This window comes from Sceloporus occidentalis, unplaced genomic scaffold (genome assembly GCF_023333645.1).
Source record: "Sceloporus occidentalis isolate IW3139 unplaced genomic scaffold, rSceOcc1.0.p SCAF_1, whole genome shotgun sequence".
Taxonomy (NCBI): Eukaryota; Metazoa; Chordata; class Lepidosauria; order Squamata; family Phrynosomatidae; genus Sceloporus; species Sceloporus occidentalis.
The window spans coordinates 186,784,664-186,803,014 of record NW_028316981.1 but is presented as its reverse complement, the minus strand read 5'-3'; the positions used below and the strand labels follow the sequence as shown (position 1 = coordinate 186,803,014).

The 18,351-nt window shown below is 44.7% G+C and overlaps 1 protein-coding gene across 2 annotated transcripts in view; it reads left to right on the top strand.

Annotated features, from left to right (window-relative positions):
- The window catches only part of ZSWIM4 (zinc finger SWIM-type containing 4), a 45,383-nt gene extending 36,036 nt beyond the window's left edge, over positions 1-9,347 (top strand). The window contains exons 10-15 of one of the 2 annotated variants that reach the window (XR_016272384.1): positions 691-826; positions 1,732-1,889; positions 2,046-2,209; positions 4,506-4,587; positions 5,537-7,075; positions 9,156-9,347. Coding sequence is in view for 1 of the 2 variants with exons in the window: in XM_089486973.1 (XP_089343099.1) it covers positions 691-826; positions 1,732-1,889; positions 2,046-2,209; positions 4,506-4,587; positions 5,537-6,423 (1,427 nt within the window). In the remaining variant the exon portion in view is untranslated. Of the gene's footprint in view, positions 1-690; positions 827-1,731; positions 1,890-2,045; positions 2,210-4,505; positions 4,588-5,536; positions 8,702-9,155 lie in introns of those variants that run through there. The other variant, XM_089486973.1, reaches the window with a different exon arrangement.
- The last annotated feature ends 9,004 nt before the right edge of the window (positions 9,348-18,351 follow it).

Genomic DNA, 18,351 nt, shown 5'->3' with positions numbered 1-18,351 from the left:
TTGTTTGACATGAAGACCTCCCGTTTGATATGAGATACATTGCTTCTGCATGAAATGTCTATGAAACAGCTTTTGAGTGTCCTGAACTGGGCAAGAATGACAGTGGGACTAAGGAAGGCAGTTTCACTCTGTTCTCCCTACTCCCCCATGTGATGCCAATACCAACACACTGTGCTAAAGTGCTACACTGTGATTGCCCAAAGCTTTCTCTCCTAATGCCTGAACACAAACCTGATTACACAATATAGGCCAAAAGGATGTATGTTTGATTCAAAATAAGCAGTATCAGCCCCCAACTTTGAGGAACTGGCAAGAGAGATAGGTAGGGAGGGATGCTGTGCACATCCTGTGGGTCTGGGCTTTGCCTGAGGGGACTTGGTGATGCCACTTCCATTGGGTTGGTTCATGATGGCATGTGCTGGCTACATCCACTCTTGGGATTCAGAGGGGAAAAGTAACTTTCCAAAGCTCTGCTTCTGCCCAATACGTTACTTTTCTGGACTGCAATTTGTCCTGCTAACTGGGAGGTTCCACAAACTGTAGTCCCACAATGGCATTTTCCTATGCTCTGGCTTGAAACTAGTTCCAGTTCACTTCCCTTCTGCTTGTTGCTTACCCTTCACTCTGCAAGTTGCTTCAAGTGAAGTTGTTATGTTCCTTCCCTGACACTGGTTACTTGCCTCTTACCAGGAGGTCCCTTCAGCGGATTTGGGGAAGTTGTGTTCCGTGAGAGTGTTCCCATGCACACATTTGCCCGCTACCTCTTCACAGCCATACTGCCCTATGATCCTGAGTTGGCCTACCGCTTGGCACTGAGAGCCATGAGGTACGTAAATCCCTTGCTCTCTGCATCCTTCAGTGTTCTTCTTCCCCTTGTTGCTACCTTGCAGTACAGCTAGCCTTATATAATTACCACTTTGCTGTATCCCCTTCCTTCCCATGCACATGTAGACACTCTTTCCACTCAGGCCATCACCTTTCCCCCCATTACTGAAAAGGGCAAAGTGGGGCCTGTGGGTCATATGTGGCCCCAGGGCTGTTTTTGTGACCCACAGTGCATCCCAGAGGTCAAAACATTTTGTTTGTTTCAAATGCTCTCTAAATGACATGGGGGCATTTTCCTCCCCACAGATTTTTGCACCCCTAACCCCATTTTAGGCCCAGAAGGAGGTCTTTTTTTAAAAACAGGAAACAGGAAGTAAGTTTTGAATTTTGTCTCTGTGTGGGTGCAATCTTCCATGGCCTGGTGGGGGTAGTGGTAATGTGCCCCCCCCCCCCCCCCCAGTCTCTGACATTAAATAGCCAGACTCCTCAATCAGAAGTGTGAGTACCTTATGTCTAGTTAATCCCCATTTCCACTTACCAACTCCCAAGCAAAACTTTGCTTGAAGTCAGGCTTACATTACTTGCTGTGTGCCTCCAATTTATGGCAACCTAAGGCAAACCTATCACAGGGTTTTCTTGGCAAGATTTGTTCAGAAGGGGGTTTGCCAGTGCCTCCCTCTGAGGATGAGAGAATGTGACTTGCCTAAGGTCACCCAATGGATTTCCATGGCCAAGCAAGGATTCGAACCGTGGTCCTCAGAGCCATAGTCCAATGCCCAAACTAACACACCACACCTGGCTTCTCTTCCATTACTAGGGTTCTCTAAATTCTGGAAGACAAGACTTGGCTCTTTTCACCCCACAAAGCGACAATCCCCTAATGCATTCCTCTCTCAATCTTTGCAGACTTCCCGTGTTGGAAACAGTATTGCCAGCCAGTGACATCCTGCACCAGAACCCCTTGGACTCTATGATGGCCAACCGCTTTCCCCGCTGGTTTATTCTTGGTCACCTAGAAACTCGGCAGTGCGAGCTGGCATCGGCCATGCTCACTGCTGCTAAAGGTAGACCCAGCTGGGGCAGGGGAAAGTAAAGTTCAGAGATTTGGGATTCACAGTTTCTCCCCTTCTGAAGGGAGCTGCAAATACTGGCTGGAGCTGTGAGTTTGGATTGGTCCCTTGGTGTAATACTCTGTGCTTTCCCTCTACTCCACATTCTAGGTGACCCCAATTGGTTGCGCATGGTCTTGGGCTCCATCCAGCAAAACATTCATTCTCCAGCATTGCTGTTCAAGCTGGCTCAAGATGCCTGCAAGACGGCCACTCCTGCCAACACTCCTCCAGACACTACCTTGTTGAACATCTCCCTGGAGCTTGGCCTGCAGGTGAGGGCACCACTGAGTCAGTTGCGACCATGCTCTCTCTGAAGGACATTCAACATTGCCCACTGCTAACCGCTTCAAGTTTTAGAGCAGGAGTAGGGAACCTTTTTTGGCTTAGGGGCTAGAGCAGGGGTAGGCAACCTTTTTGAGCCAGGGGCCGGGTTGCTGTCCCTCAGACAACTGGGGGGCCGAAGCCAAAAAATAAATAATTAAATTTTTTTTAAAAATTTAAATATATAAATAAACCAGGACAAATGTAGGAAAAAAATTTCAAATGGAAGACACTTTTTTTTAAAAAAAATGGAGTACACATGAAAAAATTTGCTGATTTTTAAAAAAATGTTAATATAAATGCATGTTTCTGAGGCTTCTATGGACAATTGCCCCCCAAAGGCCCGGGCGGCAATCGGTGGCAGGACCGGGCTGGGGCCAGTCCCAAGGCCTTGCCGGGCCGCATCCGGCCCGCGGGCCGCAGGTTGCCTACCCCTGGGCTAGAGTTTCCCCCTCCTGTCACTCTCTGTGGGTTGGATGATGTCAGGTGTGTGGCTGCATCTTTGACATGAGAGGTGGGACTGTGCCCTCCAAAATTATTGCTTTCTGGTCAGATCATTCAAGAGCTGGCTTTGTCCCATCTGTACCTTGTATAGTTGGGAAGGATGGGCACCCTGTCTGAGCCATGTGGATTGTGGAGCATAGCTTGATCCATGTAGCACAGTTGGGACTGGAGCTGGTTTGGACCAGACTACATCTGAAGGCACAGTATTGAGGTTAGGGTGAAATCCCAACTGATCTGCATGGCTCAGGAATCCCGCAATTGAACTGCGTAATACAGTCAGGCTATAAATAACTATGTACTGTATATACTCATGTATAAGTCTAGAAATTTTAGTCAAAAAATTAACCCTAAAAACCTGGGTTGACTTATCCATGGGTCAATGTAAGTACTGTACTTTAACTCTTATCTTTAGGGTAGAGCACAATCAGTTATGCTTGCTGGAATTTTGTATGTTCTTTGGCATTGTTCTCCTTTGCTTCATCCTTTACTTCCTTTGTTACATGCCCCTATATTTTACCCTCGACTTATCCATGGGTCATATCAAAATCCATAACTTTGACCCCAAAACCTGCCCTCAACTTATACATGAGGTAGACTTATATTCGTGTATATACAGTAATTCCTGTCCTCACCACACAGCTTTCCATTTCAGAGAATGGGGAAGGAGATGCTGCATTCATTTCCAGAGAGTAATCTGAGATAGAGGAAGGGTTCTCATGCACACTGCTTGCCCTCCCGAATGGGAGCGTGATGAGTATATGGGGGAATCTTCCCACACAGGGATGGCGGGAAAAGATTGACAGAATGTGCTTCTTCAGAGCCTCTGTGGACCCAATGGGAATCCTTTTTGGGCCTGACTATAGGCCTTGAGGCTGCAGTTTCCCCTCCTTTGTTTTTGAGGACCCTCAACAAGAAAGTTTATCTATCCAGTTTTGGCCATTACTGTTTGAAGTCCTGATGCAGATGCTATAAATAGTAGATTTCCCATGATGAAGATAATTCAGCACATTGGCCAAAATTGTGCAGTATCGAAAAGGCTTTCTAAATACTGAATCTTCATTCCTTGCCTGTTTATTTTCTACTCCACATGACAGTTGAAAACAGAATTCTGCCAGAATTAACAAGAAGCATCTATATTCTTGAAAACTCATACTCTTTCTTGTTTTCTCTTAAGTTGTTTCATATTGAAAATTTGGAAACTAGTGTACCCTTTATCTAATGCCTTATTAGCAGATGTCTGACTGCCACCCTGCCTATTTCATTGACTATGAACCTGTTTATTTGGCTGCCAGATCTTTAGACTCAGTTATGTTGAGACAGAGCAGACTATTTGTATTTGAATACAGATTGCAAATTTCTTTTGATATCCTATTCGTAGATTAGGGGTTGAGAGGAGGATAGGACATGGGTATTCTGACTTTGGCTGCTTCTGCACTGCAGAAATAATGTAGTACGACCCTCCTTTAACTGTCATGTGGCACAATAATTCCATACTTACTTAAGTGATTGCCACTGGAACACACATTGCCTAAACCAAGGGTTAGCAGTGGCAGAAAACTATTTCAATCACATGTCCTCTAGGAAGGGGATGGCGCCTGACCGGAATCAGAAGAGCAACTTTTTTTTTAGCCATGCTTTTAGCCCAAAAGAGTAGCTTTTCCAAGATCTGTACCTAACTTGTGTTGTGATTTCTTAGAATTCCAGCTGTCTTGAAGCACCTTTTTGGTATTGCTTTTTCCATAGGTAATGCGGATGACACTAAACACCATGACCTGGCGTCGCAGGGAAATGGTGCGCTGGCTGGTCAGCTGTGCCACTGAGATAGGTGAGTGGGTGTGAATGCTGCTCAGTTTGGGGAAAGTCACATTTTGAGATAACAACTCCCAGAATAATCAGCTGTCATGGCTGTCAGCTATGCTAGCTCAGGGATTCTGGAAGTTGCGGTCCAAAAGGAACTTGGAATATTCTGCTGCCGCTGATGCCACCACTACCATAAAAGGTTGCTTGAACGCTACAAACTCTTGACTGAATCCTGCTCCTTAGAAAATAAGAAGATTTTAAGAAGTAGTATAGGTGGATTTGCTGGGTGGGGGACTTTACTTCTTTGGAAGTCTTTAAACAGAGATTAGATGGACACCTTTCTGGCAGATGGACAGTCCTACATGGCAGGAGTTTGGGATAGGTGACCTTGTGGTCTGCCCCTTCCAACTATGATTCTAAGATACATTGACTAGGAAAGAGACCCCAGGGACCTGCGGGATCAGGGCAAAGGCTTGTCTGGGCCATCATTCTGTTTTTCATGGCGACTAACCAGGTGCATCTGGGAGGTCAAGTAGAACAAAAGAGCAAGAGCACCTTCCCACTAATGTATACTAGCAACTGCATGTAATACTAGATACTGGAGGGAATATATGATCTCCATCCATCATGACTAATGGCCATGGCCTTCCATGAATATGCCTAATCCTCTTGTCAAGCCCTGCAGGTTGGTGGCCAACACTACTGTTACCTACTGTGACAACAGGTCTCGCAGTTTTAACTATGTGTTGTGTGAAGAAATATTTCTATCTTTTCTGGGTTCTAATATTAGGAAAAAGGGAGAAAGACTTTAGCTGCTTTCCCCCCATCCTCAGTGTGTAATGGCAGCACCTCTCAGTCGCTTTCCCCTATTCTGAGTTCTCTTGATGGTCTTTGATTCCCATCTTGAGATGAGGAATCAACATTGTCGCCTTCTGTAATAAATCTGTTCTCTTTCACACTTTCTCCACCATCAGGTGTCCAAGCCTTGATGAACATCATGCAGAATTGGTACACACTATTCACACCCATCGAGGCAACAACCATTGTGGCTGTGACAGGCACCACACACGCCACACTGCTGAGGCTGAGCCTGAGCTCAGCACAACGGGACGAGCTGTGTACCTGTGCCCGGACACTGGCACTGCAGTGCGCCATGAAGGATCCACAAAATTGCGCATTGCCTGCTCTGACTCTCTGTGAAAAGAACCACGCAGCCTTTGAGGCAGCTTACCAGATTGTGCTGGATTCAGCGGCCTCTGCTGGCATGGGCCACTCTCACCTCTTCACTGTGGCCCGGTACATGGAGCATCGTGGGCTGCCTGTGCGTGCCTACAAGCTGGCCACCCTGGCCTTCTCGCACCTCAGCATTGCCTTCAACCAGGACACCCACCCTGCTCTCAATGACGTCCTTTGGGCCTGCTCCCTTAGCCAGTCACTGGGGAAGAATGAGCTGGCTGCCATAGTCCCCCTGGTCATCAAAAGTGTACAGTGTGCCCCGATGCTGTCGGACATCTTGCACCGTTGGAGCCTTCCACCCCCAGCCCTTGCTTCCCTGGGTGGGGGACGCCGGGGGACTAGCAGTGCTAGTGCCGGAGGGAAGCTGTTTGCCATGGACAAGGCCCCGCTTTGCCAACTCTTGGAAGCAGCCATGGCAGCCTACATCAGTACCACCCACTCACGCCTCACCCACATCAGTCCCCGGCACTATGGAGAGTTCATCGAGTTTCTTGGCAAAGCCCGCGAGACTTTCCTCATGGCTCACGATGGGCACAGGCGTTTTGGACAGTTCCTTGACAACCTCAAACAGACCTACAAGGGCAAGAAGAAATTGATGTTGCTTGTGAGGGAGCGCTTTGGCTAGGGGGCTGTTAGGGGAGGGAAGGCTTTGGCTAAAGGGGGGTGGGCAGTCAGAGGGATTTTTCTCCTCTCCTCCCTTGGATCAGAAGCACTTTGGCTTGGCGTGCAGAGCAGAAAGATCTGTTCCTTGCACTCGTGCTTTGGGTACGTGGCCAGGTGGAATTTGAATTTCTGTCTGGATTCCAAAACCCTTTGTTGGTTGAAGGAAGAGCAGCAAGACCTCTCGCCTCCCGTTGGCAATGATGCTCCGGTACTGTAAAACTGAGCAGACAGCTCTGCGCTTCAGCTGGGGTTCAGGATGGAGCCCTGCAGAATGGAGGTCCAGGGGTGTGTGGGGGTTCTGCAACACCTGGGCCAGGAACAGACTCCGTTCAAGGTTTGAAGCACCAGCCCTGTTGGTGGGGCAGGAAGGAACTTGGCCTGCGCTTTTGGTTGCAGGAGTTGCCAATTTCAGTATTAACTTGCAGGATGACGAGGAATTCCCCTTACACCCACACACACTTTGGTTGAATGCCCCAGGCCTTGGCAGGCTCTTGCAAGTGTTGGGGTATCCCGTCCTGTGGAATTTCACAGCTGCTGTCCCAATTTCATATTTCAAGACCAGTGATGATGATGGTGGTGGTGGTGATGGTTGCGGTTGCTTTGGCCTCATTTATGTAAGTTAGGGTGGTTATGCACCTCCTCCTCCCTACTTAGAGTCCTGTAAGTTGCTTCTGCCCCTCATCTGTAGTATCTCCGTAGCCTCAATGTTCTTTACATCTGAAATACCAAACCTGTGTTGAAGCTTGTAAGTGCAGAAAGGGCAGGGAGATGAGTTGTCCCTGGATCCATCTTTGCACTGACAGCATTCAAGTTCCTGTGCCTTTGTGCTGAAAGCACCTGGTACAGAAGCTCCATAGTCTGAGGGTTTGCTCTCACTGGCTGGGCTGCCTCAGCTTGGTTTTCCTTAAACAGAACTGGTGTGTTGGAACCACTTCCTGCTTGATGATCCTGCTAATGTCAGTCTGTTGGTGGCAGATGGGATATTTTAGGGAGTTTATGGACCAGATGCACTGAGCCAGAAATATAATGGGACGGTACCTGCGGAAGAGACCAGGAGGGCACTGTGCCCAATCCTCAGCCTGGCTCCCCCACCACACAAAGGCATGCGTGTTAACTCCCACAATGCCAACTACAACCTGTATTCCAACTGGCTTTTCTGTGCACTCACCCATTCTTCTAGCTCTGCTGTGCAGTTGAGGACCATGCTGTTTTCCTACTTCTTCCAGGCACATCTTCCCATAGCCCCTCCCAAATCTGTCAGTATTTCTGCTTTCCTTGGGCTGTGCTCTTGGGTCGCAAACTGTTTACAGACCCTCTTTGCAGTGTGGTTGGGAGCACTGTGTGTGGGGAAGGACCAAGGGCACTTTGAGGGGCCAGCGGCCTTGTCTGTTGTCATCCCCCTTTCCCTATCCCCCCCCTTCATTTAATGCCCCTCAGACTCCTACAACTGAAGGATTCCCACTCTCTGCCAGTATAGAATTCTGGAGCTGCTGGTGGGTAGACAGCTCTCATACCTCAAACCTCTTTCCCTCCTTTTTCAGACCACGACAGTGCTACGAGATGGCCAGGCCTGCCACCAGAGACATTTTGCCATGTGCTAGGTTGCTGACACATGAGAGCCAAGGAGTGCCACCCCCACCACTACTCTGTGGTGTTTCCTGGGAGGATCTTGGGCCTTGGGTCTCTTGGGTTATAGTCCACTTTGTCAGCACTTACAAAATTTTGCTGCCCAAGGCAGATTTGGGCCTGCATAGTTTTCTGTGGAGGAAGCAGGGGAGGCGGGGTGCTGAACAATATTTCCAGAAACATCCCGCTCCAAATTCCCTTTTTTTTTCTGCTGGATAAAATCTACTCAGGAACAAACCACAACAAACTCATGCTACTAATTAGAATATTGTGAAGACATGATAATGTTTTAAAAAGTTAATATATATGAAGAGGCAAGGGGTCCAAGCGGGTCTCCCTTTTTGTGCGCATGGGGCCGTGGGGCGGGTAGGCTACGTCCCGAGCTCAACTCCTCTTGGCCCTTAGTGTTGGTGGAGATGTTGGTGTGTTGCACAGCTCCAGTTTGGAGCCAGCTAGTCAGTTAGTTTTAAAGTTTGGGGTTTTATTTCTTTGTTTTCTTGTATTACAAAACAAAAATCCTGTAATTTTGTAATTTTTTTCTATTTATTGAATCATTTATTGTATTATTTTGTAAAAGGATTAACATAAACCTCAACGTTTGGTTTTTTCCCCTTTCCAGTGTCTCTTTTGGACATGTGTTGGTTTTGTTTCTCAGTTTATGCATCACCTTATAAAGAGCCCTGAATTGATTTGACTCACCTAAAGCAGCTCAATTCAATTCTCTTTGACCCAGAAAATATGCAAGGGAGATAGCTTTGTGTAACTGCAGAGTACTCCACCAAGGTTTCCCCCCCACCATGGCCCAGCGTTCCCTTGAGATAGAGGTGAGCCAGGTCTGGCCTCTAACACCCCCCCCCACTCCCCCAAACCTTCCTTTTTCTGGCAAAAAAAAGGGGGGGGGAAGAGGTAGGAGGGTAAGTACATCTCCTGGAAACCCCCAGGAGTGGGAATTTTACAATTTAAATAGCTTACATGTCCATTTGCACTATTCAGCATTTGAAAATACATATTTTTTTCTCAAAACCAGAAATCATATTTCATCCACTTTGTTCTTTTCTGCATTCTTAGCAGCCTAATGGATAACAGAGACAGAACAACTGTTTTCTACTGAAAGGAAAATGGTGCTCAACCTGATGAAAGTGAAATGAATGAGACAGTGCTGGGGCTGCAACTCCAAAGAGATTATGCACCTAGCTCATGAATGAATTGAAGACTCCAGGGCCAGATGAGCTATCTCTAAAGGGATTAAAGGAACTTGTAGATGTGGTCATAGAACATCTGTGTATAATCTTTTCAGAATTCTTTTAAGGTTCTTGTAGACAAGAGTGGACAAATGTCCCTAATTTCAGCATGGGGAAGACCCAAGCAACTACAGACTCTTCAACTGACACCAATGCCAAGAAAATCCTAGCACCAGTTATTAAACAATCAGTGTACAGGCTCACTAGAAAATAATGCTGTGATTCCCAAGAACCACCATGGGCATCTGAAGAGGTCATGCAACAGTTCTCTCTCCCTCTCTGATAGAATTACAAACTTAGTAGATCAAATAAATGCTGTGAATCATAGAATCCTAGAGTTGGAAGAGACCGCAAGGGCCATCCAGTCCAAATCCATTCTGCCATGCAGGAACTCACAATCAAAGCAAACCTGCCAGATGGCCACCCAGCCTCTGTTTAAAGACCTCCAAATAAGGAGACTCCACCATTCTCTGAGGGAGTGTGTTCCGCTATCAAACAGCCCTTTCTGTCAGACAGTTCCTAATGTTTAGGTGAAACCTCTTTTCCTGGAGCTTGCATCCATTGTTCTGGGTCCTGTTCTCTGGAGCAGCAGAAAACAAGATTGCTCCCCCCTCAATGTGATATTCCTTCTGTGAATATAGTGTGTCTTGATTTCAGTAAGGCTTTTGACAAAAGTCTGCTCTAATATTCTTGCAAACAAGCTGGAAAATTGGTGCTAGGTCAGGGCTTCTTAAGCTATCTGATGTGGGGAACTAGGAATTAGTATCATATTTGTGCCCATCAGCACTAGTACATTTCTTGGAAGCCTCAGGGACCAGGAACATATGGTTTGCAGACCAGCACCAGACTCGGGTAGATTAGTAGCTCGTTGATAAACTGAATCCAAAGAGTGTTCTCCAATTATTCTTTATCAACCTGAAGGGAAGTGACAAGTGGGATGCAGCCCAGTGATGTTCAGCATCTTTATAAATGACTTTGATGATGGCATAGGGGACATATCAAATCTGCACATGACACCAAACCAGCCACCAAATGGAGCCAATATATGACAGTATTGTGATTCAACCGTTAAAGTCTAGACACTGGGTCAGTGCTAAAACAAATGTTCAAATCCAGTGGACAAATATAGGATGCGTGAAACCGAGCTTGACACATGAAAAGGTTCTTGGATGTCTGAACAGGATCTGGGGCCTTAATAAACTGAAGGCTAAATAATTTGATGCAGTGGCAAAGTAAGAAAGAAGCCAATGGCAATTCTAAGTTGAATCAACAGAATTTTAATGTCCAGATCTGGACAGTAATTCTGCATTCTGCTTAGGTTAAGCCTCACCCGGAGTATCCACGTCTGGATATCATAATGAAGGATTTTGACAAATGAATTCAGGACAACCAAGATGGTAAAAAGTCTGGAAGTGATGCCCTATGATGAAAAACCACTGAGGGAGATGGAAGTGTTTAGCCTAGGGAAGAGAAGATGGAGAGGTAATATGATAGCAGTTTGCCAATATCTGAAGGACTAGCAAGGGAAGGTGGAGTAAGCTTGTTTTCTGCTTTTCTAGGGGGTAGGTCCAAGAAATGGATTCAAATTGAAAGAAATGTCAACCTAGCTAAACACTGGGAAGAAAGGCCTGATGGTAAGAACTTTTGTCAGTGGGATAGACAACCTTGGAAGGTGGTAGGACTCCCCTTAACAGATTTTTAATCTCTGCTTTAGCTATGGATTCTGGCAAGGGTTTGGATAAAATTACCCTTGGGTGCATTGTAACACTATCAGATTATGGGCCCATACAGACAGGCCAAAATAAAGCTGCTTTGGGTCACTTTGGAGGTACAGTATGCTGTTTGAATGACAAACACATCTTAAGAGGCCAGAAGCTGAGCCCAAGCTGCACGCTAGTCCTTAGGACTGGAGCTTGGCTTTGGCATGGCTTCTGGCCTCTTAGGACGCATGCATTTAAACAGCATACCTCCAAAGTGACCCAAAGCAGCTTTATTTTGGCCTGTCTGTATGTGCTCTATATGTCTGTACAGCTCTTACAAAGTTGCAGGGCAGGAAAGTGGCTGCCAGGCCCACTGCTGTTACAACATGGCTTTTTGTGTGGGAATGAAAAACCAACTTGTAGAAGTGCCAACACTGTTCTGAGCGTAAAAAAAATGTAGTCAAGGTACATTTTTAAAACACAAATTTTGAGATCAAATATTGTTAAGTACACATTTCTGGAACAGATGATGAGTTTGGAAATCCATCTTTAAACTTTTAAAAACATGTAAACACAGAAATAGGTAGAACCTATTTAGGACTCAGAATTCTCCAGCCGTGCACTGCCTTTAGAGGTTGGAGGATTCTGGCCATGCTGGCTAGAGGGGATTATGGGGTTTGTAATTCCAAAGTAGTTTCCCAAGTATCTATGAATATACACAAAAGTGACGAACCAGAAATTGATTTTTCCACTCCCCATAAGCAATTAAACTTTCCCTGTGTCACTGAAATGTTTGCTATTCAAGCTGGCATCTTTGGGAACTGAGCCTTACATGACAAGATGCTCACTTGGCCCATACTTTGTTTAGAACAAGGTTTGGCTTGGTGACTTCTAGAACCAGAATAGTGCTTTTGCACCCCAAAGGAGTCATGCAACAAGAATCTTTTTTTGGTCTGACATGCGCATGGGTTGTGTTCCATGGGTCACCTTTTTTTCCCTGCCTGCCTCTCTCTATTGAATGTCATGGCACCAAAAATTCGCCATATCACCTTGTTCTCGGGACATGCATCCTAAAACTTGTTATCAGGAGTTATAATAAAGACACACTCAAGAAGAGAATGGTTAAAATGGTTTCTCAAAAACAAGTCATGCCAGACCAATCTGATCTGTTTTTTTAAAATAAAATTTCCAGCTTGGTAGATGCAGGGAATGATGTAGACATGTGCTGTCGACATTGCATCTTGATTTCAATAAGGCCTTTGACCTGACATTCTTGCAAACAAGCTAGTAAAATGTGGGCTAGACAATACAACTGTTAGGTGGATTAGTAATTGGTTGACTGGCCAAACCCAAAGGGTTTTCAGCAATGGCTCCTTTTCATCCTGGAGAGAAGTGACCAGTGGGGTCCCACAGGGCTCTGTCCTGGGCCCAGTGCTATTCTACACCTTTATCAATGACTTGGATGAAAGAATAGAGGGCATACTTATCAAATTTGCAGATGACACCAAATTAGAGGGAGTAGAGGAAAGGATCAAAATTCAAAATTATCTTAATAGATAAGAAAGCTGGGCCAAAATTAACAAAATAGACTTCAACAGGGAGAAATGTAATGTACTGCACTTAGGTAGAAAAAATGAAATGCATAGATATAGGATGGGATAAACTTGGCTAAACAAGACACCATGTGAAAAGATATAGAAGCCCTAGTAGACCGTTGAGGGTCCGGATGGAGACAGATGTTGGCTCATATGACATATGGGCTGACTCAGAGGCATCTCTAGGGTATGTGTGTGTGTGTGTGTGGGAATTCCAGATTGCACCAGGTGACACCACTAAGGGGGTGTTGCTCACTACAGCCCAAGACCCCCCGCCTCCTGGCCACCCCTTTCCACCAGCCAGGGTGCCTCTGTCCCTTCTGGATCTGGCAGGGCTGCTGGTGGGGTGGGAAAAGGAGGCTATGGTGGAAGTCGTGGCCATGGATCCTATCCTTCTAGTGAAGAGGAGGGATCCATGGCTGCAACGGCTACAACGCCAGCAGCCCTGCCAGATCCAGAATGGGCAGGCGGATGGCAGAGGGGAGATGCCAGGCAGCTTGCTTAGGATGGGGAGGATTATGATGATGATCAATTTTATTTCTTTCTTTCCTCAGCTTGAGGTGGGGCACAACATGTTAAACTGTCGGATGGCAGCAAGGCAGTCAAGAGGATGAGGGCAGCTATCACTTCCCTTTCTTCTGTTTTCCCCCCACCCAACATTATCTGTGAGATATGTGTGTGTGTTCTGGGCTGTCAGGATGGGCGAAGTTGCTGCAACAGTGGCATCCTCCTCCTCTTCTTCTGTGCCTCTCTCCCCCCCCCCTTCTGCAGGTTGGGGCCCCAGTCCAGTGCCTTTCCCACCCCCTGTCTTTGCTCCATAGGAAGAGGGAGGCAAACTGGATCTATTCCTCTCCAGACTTGTCAGAGTTGGGGGGTGGCTGCCTGCCTGGGGGTGACAGTTACTGCACTGGGGTGACACCAACCCTAGTGGTAGAATTCAAAGATATAGCCATGTTCATCTGTAAAATCAGTATGTAAAGAGATCTTGTAGCACCTTTGAGACTAACTGAAAGAAGTTGGCAGCATGAGCTTTCGTAGACTTAAGTACGTCAAATGCATCTGAGGAAGTAGACATCAGTCTACGAAAGCTCATGCTGCCAACTTCTTTCAGTCAGTCTCAAAGGTGCTACAAGATCTCTTTACATTCCAGCCCTATTGACACCTCTGGGCTGGCTACTAAATCTGGTTGCAACATTGGTGATGAAACAGCACCCTCCGTTTCACCTCTGTGCAGTAGGCTAGCCTAGGGACTTGGAGGTCAGGTTGCCTGGAACACACACTTGTGCTATTCAACTCAGAAAAACAGGCACCCGTACTGCCAGCCAATATACCTGCCACTTGAGGCAATGGCCTCACTCCGCTTAATGGTAACGCTGGCCATCTGTCAGGACACTCTGAACTCTACGGTTAGAAAAATAGTAGTTTGGGATTTATTTTCAAGTTGCACAGTCCTGAATCACAACCATGCAGCAAGTAAGGACTGGCATGCAGGGTTTAATTATTAGGTTGATTAGATGACTGTGTCCCCAGTTTTGAAAGTGGAGACTGTACAGACAGAGAAAGCAAGCAGGTTATGGACCTGAATGAATATCTCCAGTTTTGTGAGTGCTGCTATACTCTTTGAAAGTTGATCTCAACATCTGAAAAATTTCTGTGTGTGTATGTTTGCCATCTGTTCAGTGAAATGTGTCCTAATTGGTTAGATGTACAGGCAATACAACTACAAAAAGTAAGAATTTACTAGTAACAATTACACTTCTACTGTCTGATGTTGTCTGCAATGCCTTATATGTCATCAGCCACAACAAGTGAAATGTTAAATATTAATGCATGTCAGTCATCAAATAGCAAAAAGATCTGTGTTGACAATAAGGGGAAAGGGAATACCCAAATCAATACTACCCATACATTTCACAAATCCATACTATCCATAGCTATCATAACTTTTTAGTAATTCTACCCTTTTGCTTAGCAGTTATATCAATTGAATACATTTTTAAAAGTCAGTTAAATCAAATGTAGCTGAATACAGGTACTGAAAATCAAACACAGGAGAACACATTTATATTCTAATTCAAGTCACACTTCCACATTTCATAGAGAAGTTCAGTTGGCTGACACTATAATATTAGAGAGACCTAAAACAATTCAGATTCCCTCCACATTATTACACAGGCTCCATTACAGTCTTGGATAACATAGTGCCCTTCAGATGTTTTGGATAACAACTCCCACAGTCGCTGGATCTCTCTTCAGCTGTTTGCAGAAGGATGGCTCCTAGCATTACTGACCAAAGGATGTTGTGTTGCTATAATTTCTTTCTCTCACTGACAGGTTTGCTGAAGTAAAAAAGGAAGAGAAGGAGGCCAGTGGGGAGATTACAAATGGAAGATGACATGGGTGTGTACAGATTAGATTTATAACGCACAGCCCCTCTGCTACATTCAGAGAAATTTATATTGGGGTCCAGGCATCACCATCTTCCATATGTAAACTATCTGCGTCTTGCCTTCCCACCATTTTGTTCATGTTCTTTATAGCAGATAAAAATTAAGAATGGAAATACAAAATATCTGCAGTGTCTTTTGACTAGTAGTACTAAGAAATGTTTTCTAAAAATCTTTCTAGATGTCTAAATACCCTGTATCCAGTACTCTATGAATGAGGCCAAGTGTCTGCACAATAATAACCTTTCCTCCCTCCATATCCTTTGAATACCAAAAATAACTCCACCAACTCATAGGACAACTATCCTTCCTTCCTTCCTAGATTGTATACACTTTTCACTGTCAGTGCTAAAAGAGGAATAGCTGTTCCCTCATCTGTACTGGCTTGGGGCAAAGATGCCTGGCAGGTTTTTTGTTTTTGTTTGTTTTTTGGGTATTTCTTATAGCCGTGTTTGACTAGAGGTGGCAGTGGGACCAAAGAAAGATATGTGTTTTCTAAGAGAAACAATATCCCTCTGTCTGTCTTTTATTCAGTCTACAGTGGGATGTAAACACCTTCTGTGCCTCCCTTGTGCTTTTCTCTGAGGAGGCTTATCTATGGCTCTTTTGTCTTGTTTTGTTTTATGCTGTGGTTGTCAGCTGTGTGCTCTGCTCCATCCATCATCTATTATGTAGCTCCCTTTTTGCTTTTCAAAATACCCATTTGATCCTATCAGTTGTCAATCCACCTATGAAGGCTATTCTCCTGCAAAGTTCAATCTAACAAGACGGGTTTCTGTTGCTCCCTTTACTGCTACCATTACTGGTGGTTATTGCTACCCCTCACATACTACATACATGCTACTATTTATTTCTTACCCACCTCTGCCCATGGATCAAAGCAAGGAACAACAACAATTAATAGACACACCACATCAGTTAAAACAAATCAGTTAAAATACACACCATTGAAAAGGGCATACTGTACATGCAATTTAAAAGGACAAGATATACACATTTTGAAACAATCCACATTTAAAATGCACAAGTTAAAAATCATCTGGGTAAGCCTGAAGGATGAGACAGGTCTTCAATGCTCTTTTAAATTCAGACAGCGTCTTCAGTTGTTGAATCTCTTCTGGCAGGTCCTTCCACAGTCTAGGGGCATCTGAAGAGAAAGTCCTCTGGTTGACCATTGCCAACCTAGGCCTGGCTGAGTGGCATAAATGTCTGCCAGGTGACCTGAGTGTACAGGGCAGATTATATGGGAGGAGGCAATTCTGTGCCATTCTCCCTAACCAAAATTAAAACCAAGCCAGTGTCGGGGTACCTCTCTCCTTTCCTTTATTGCATGGAGTATTTCATCTGTCATCCACTGAATTACATTTCTGGACTACAGTTTTCAAAATCCTCTTGGTAATATAGTCATGGACTATGCTGTTTGGGAAATTGTGGTCTAAAAAGTAACCTCTCCAGGCTCTGGAGACTTCTATACTGAATCCACATGCACAGACACACAAAAGCAGCTGCTCCTTTTTCCAAACCCACAAATCCACACTGCTATTGTTCTGTGAATCCTAATAGTGACCATTTTTATTTTGGGAAACAGGGCCTACCAAGGAATCTACCCAACAACTCCTACTCTTTTAGCTAAATGATGGTTTAAAGGGGAACTTTGAAAACCGCATAGCTTTTAGGATACGGAATGGATTTTCACCAAACCAGAGGCCTGTCCTTGAAATACCCCTGAATGTTTTTAATATAACCTAAGCTTTCAAAAAGAGAAATGTCATTTTTTTTTCTTGGTGGCCACAAAAATGGTTGCCACTGGAGTTCAGCTTGGCCTTTGGTAAATCTTTGAAATATGCCATCCTTCTTTAGAACGTTTTGAACTTTGGTCAAATTATACCCTTCACAAGCAGAGCTGGGAAAAGTCCTTTTTAAAGACTACAGCTGTCTGAATCCTCTAACCAGCGTAGAGTTTGGGGAGTTGTAGTACAAAGAGCTTAACTTTTCCAAGCTGTGGTTCACAAGGTCGATTTTCCATGCCAAATTTCCTACTAAAGTGTGTTGATTTCATAAAGAATGTCTTTTCCAGGCTTTGAAAAAGGAAACCCCAGTCGTCATAAGCAGAGTTACTCTTTGAAATTCTGCTGAGCAGAGACATTTGCGACATTTGGGGACAGAAACACAGGACAAAGATGAATGTGTAGACATAAGCACATTTAGAATTTGTCTCTGAGGGAGCAGAGGCAATATTACCTTTCAAGGAAGATGCGGAGACACCATTTAATCCTACACAAACCTCAAGAGCTGACACTGATTTTCTTTTTTAAATTAAACCTCTGTGATTAAGATGGCTATGAAACAGGGTGGTCATAAATGCAGCTTTATAGAGGAGAGGCCTCTCTCTATCTGAAGGCATCTTCTATTTGCCCAGTACAAAGTCTTCTTTATACATCAAGCACCCTAAGAACAGGGTGATCTTTAAGGTCAATTTCCAGCCACAGCTTTTATCACACCATTGTCCCACCTTAAGCATTGAATGAAATTCTCCCTTGTTTGTCCACTGCTTCTTCCATTTTTTTCCTATCGCAGAAAATTCATTAAATGGAGGGGAGAATACAAAATAGCTGTATGGTGACTTCTGGTTACTATTGTGAGATCCCCTCTATCTGAAAAGGCCTTAAGAATGGAGACCAAGGAACTGGAAGTTGCTCATCGATGGTTAGTGCTGGACTGGAAAGATGAAGTCCTTTAGACTGATCACATTCTTCCTTATTATAATGAGATACATTCAATAGCTGAGTCAAATACAGTGTGCAAATCTGTATTTCCTTTCGGATCTCTTTTGTTGTGTGATGAATTTTCTCTTCTTTTGGAGATGTGATCACTGGACATCATGCTGGGTGGCAGTTCCTTGAGGAGTGAAAAGATCCTCCAACTGTCCCAATTTGGCAGGGACCAATTATTATTATTATTATTATTATTATTATTGGAATAATTAATGTGTCTCAATTAATCCTATCATCCCTCTTTTCCAGTTGCTTTTAAAATATCCCAGATTCTCTCTCTTCCCTCATTTCCCTCCTTTGTCTTCCCCTTACTTTCCTTATTGCCAACTGAGTATATAAAGCAGCTTGCACTCAGTTAGCCCAGCAGAGAGGAAAGGGCTGAATCTCAGGCAAACGCAAACTGCTGCAGCCTCTCCTAGCTTGTATGTTTTTCGTCATTAATAACGTCTCCACTTGTTGATGTTGCTTGGGTACATGTTCTCTGTTTTCCATCTGTAAGATACTGGA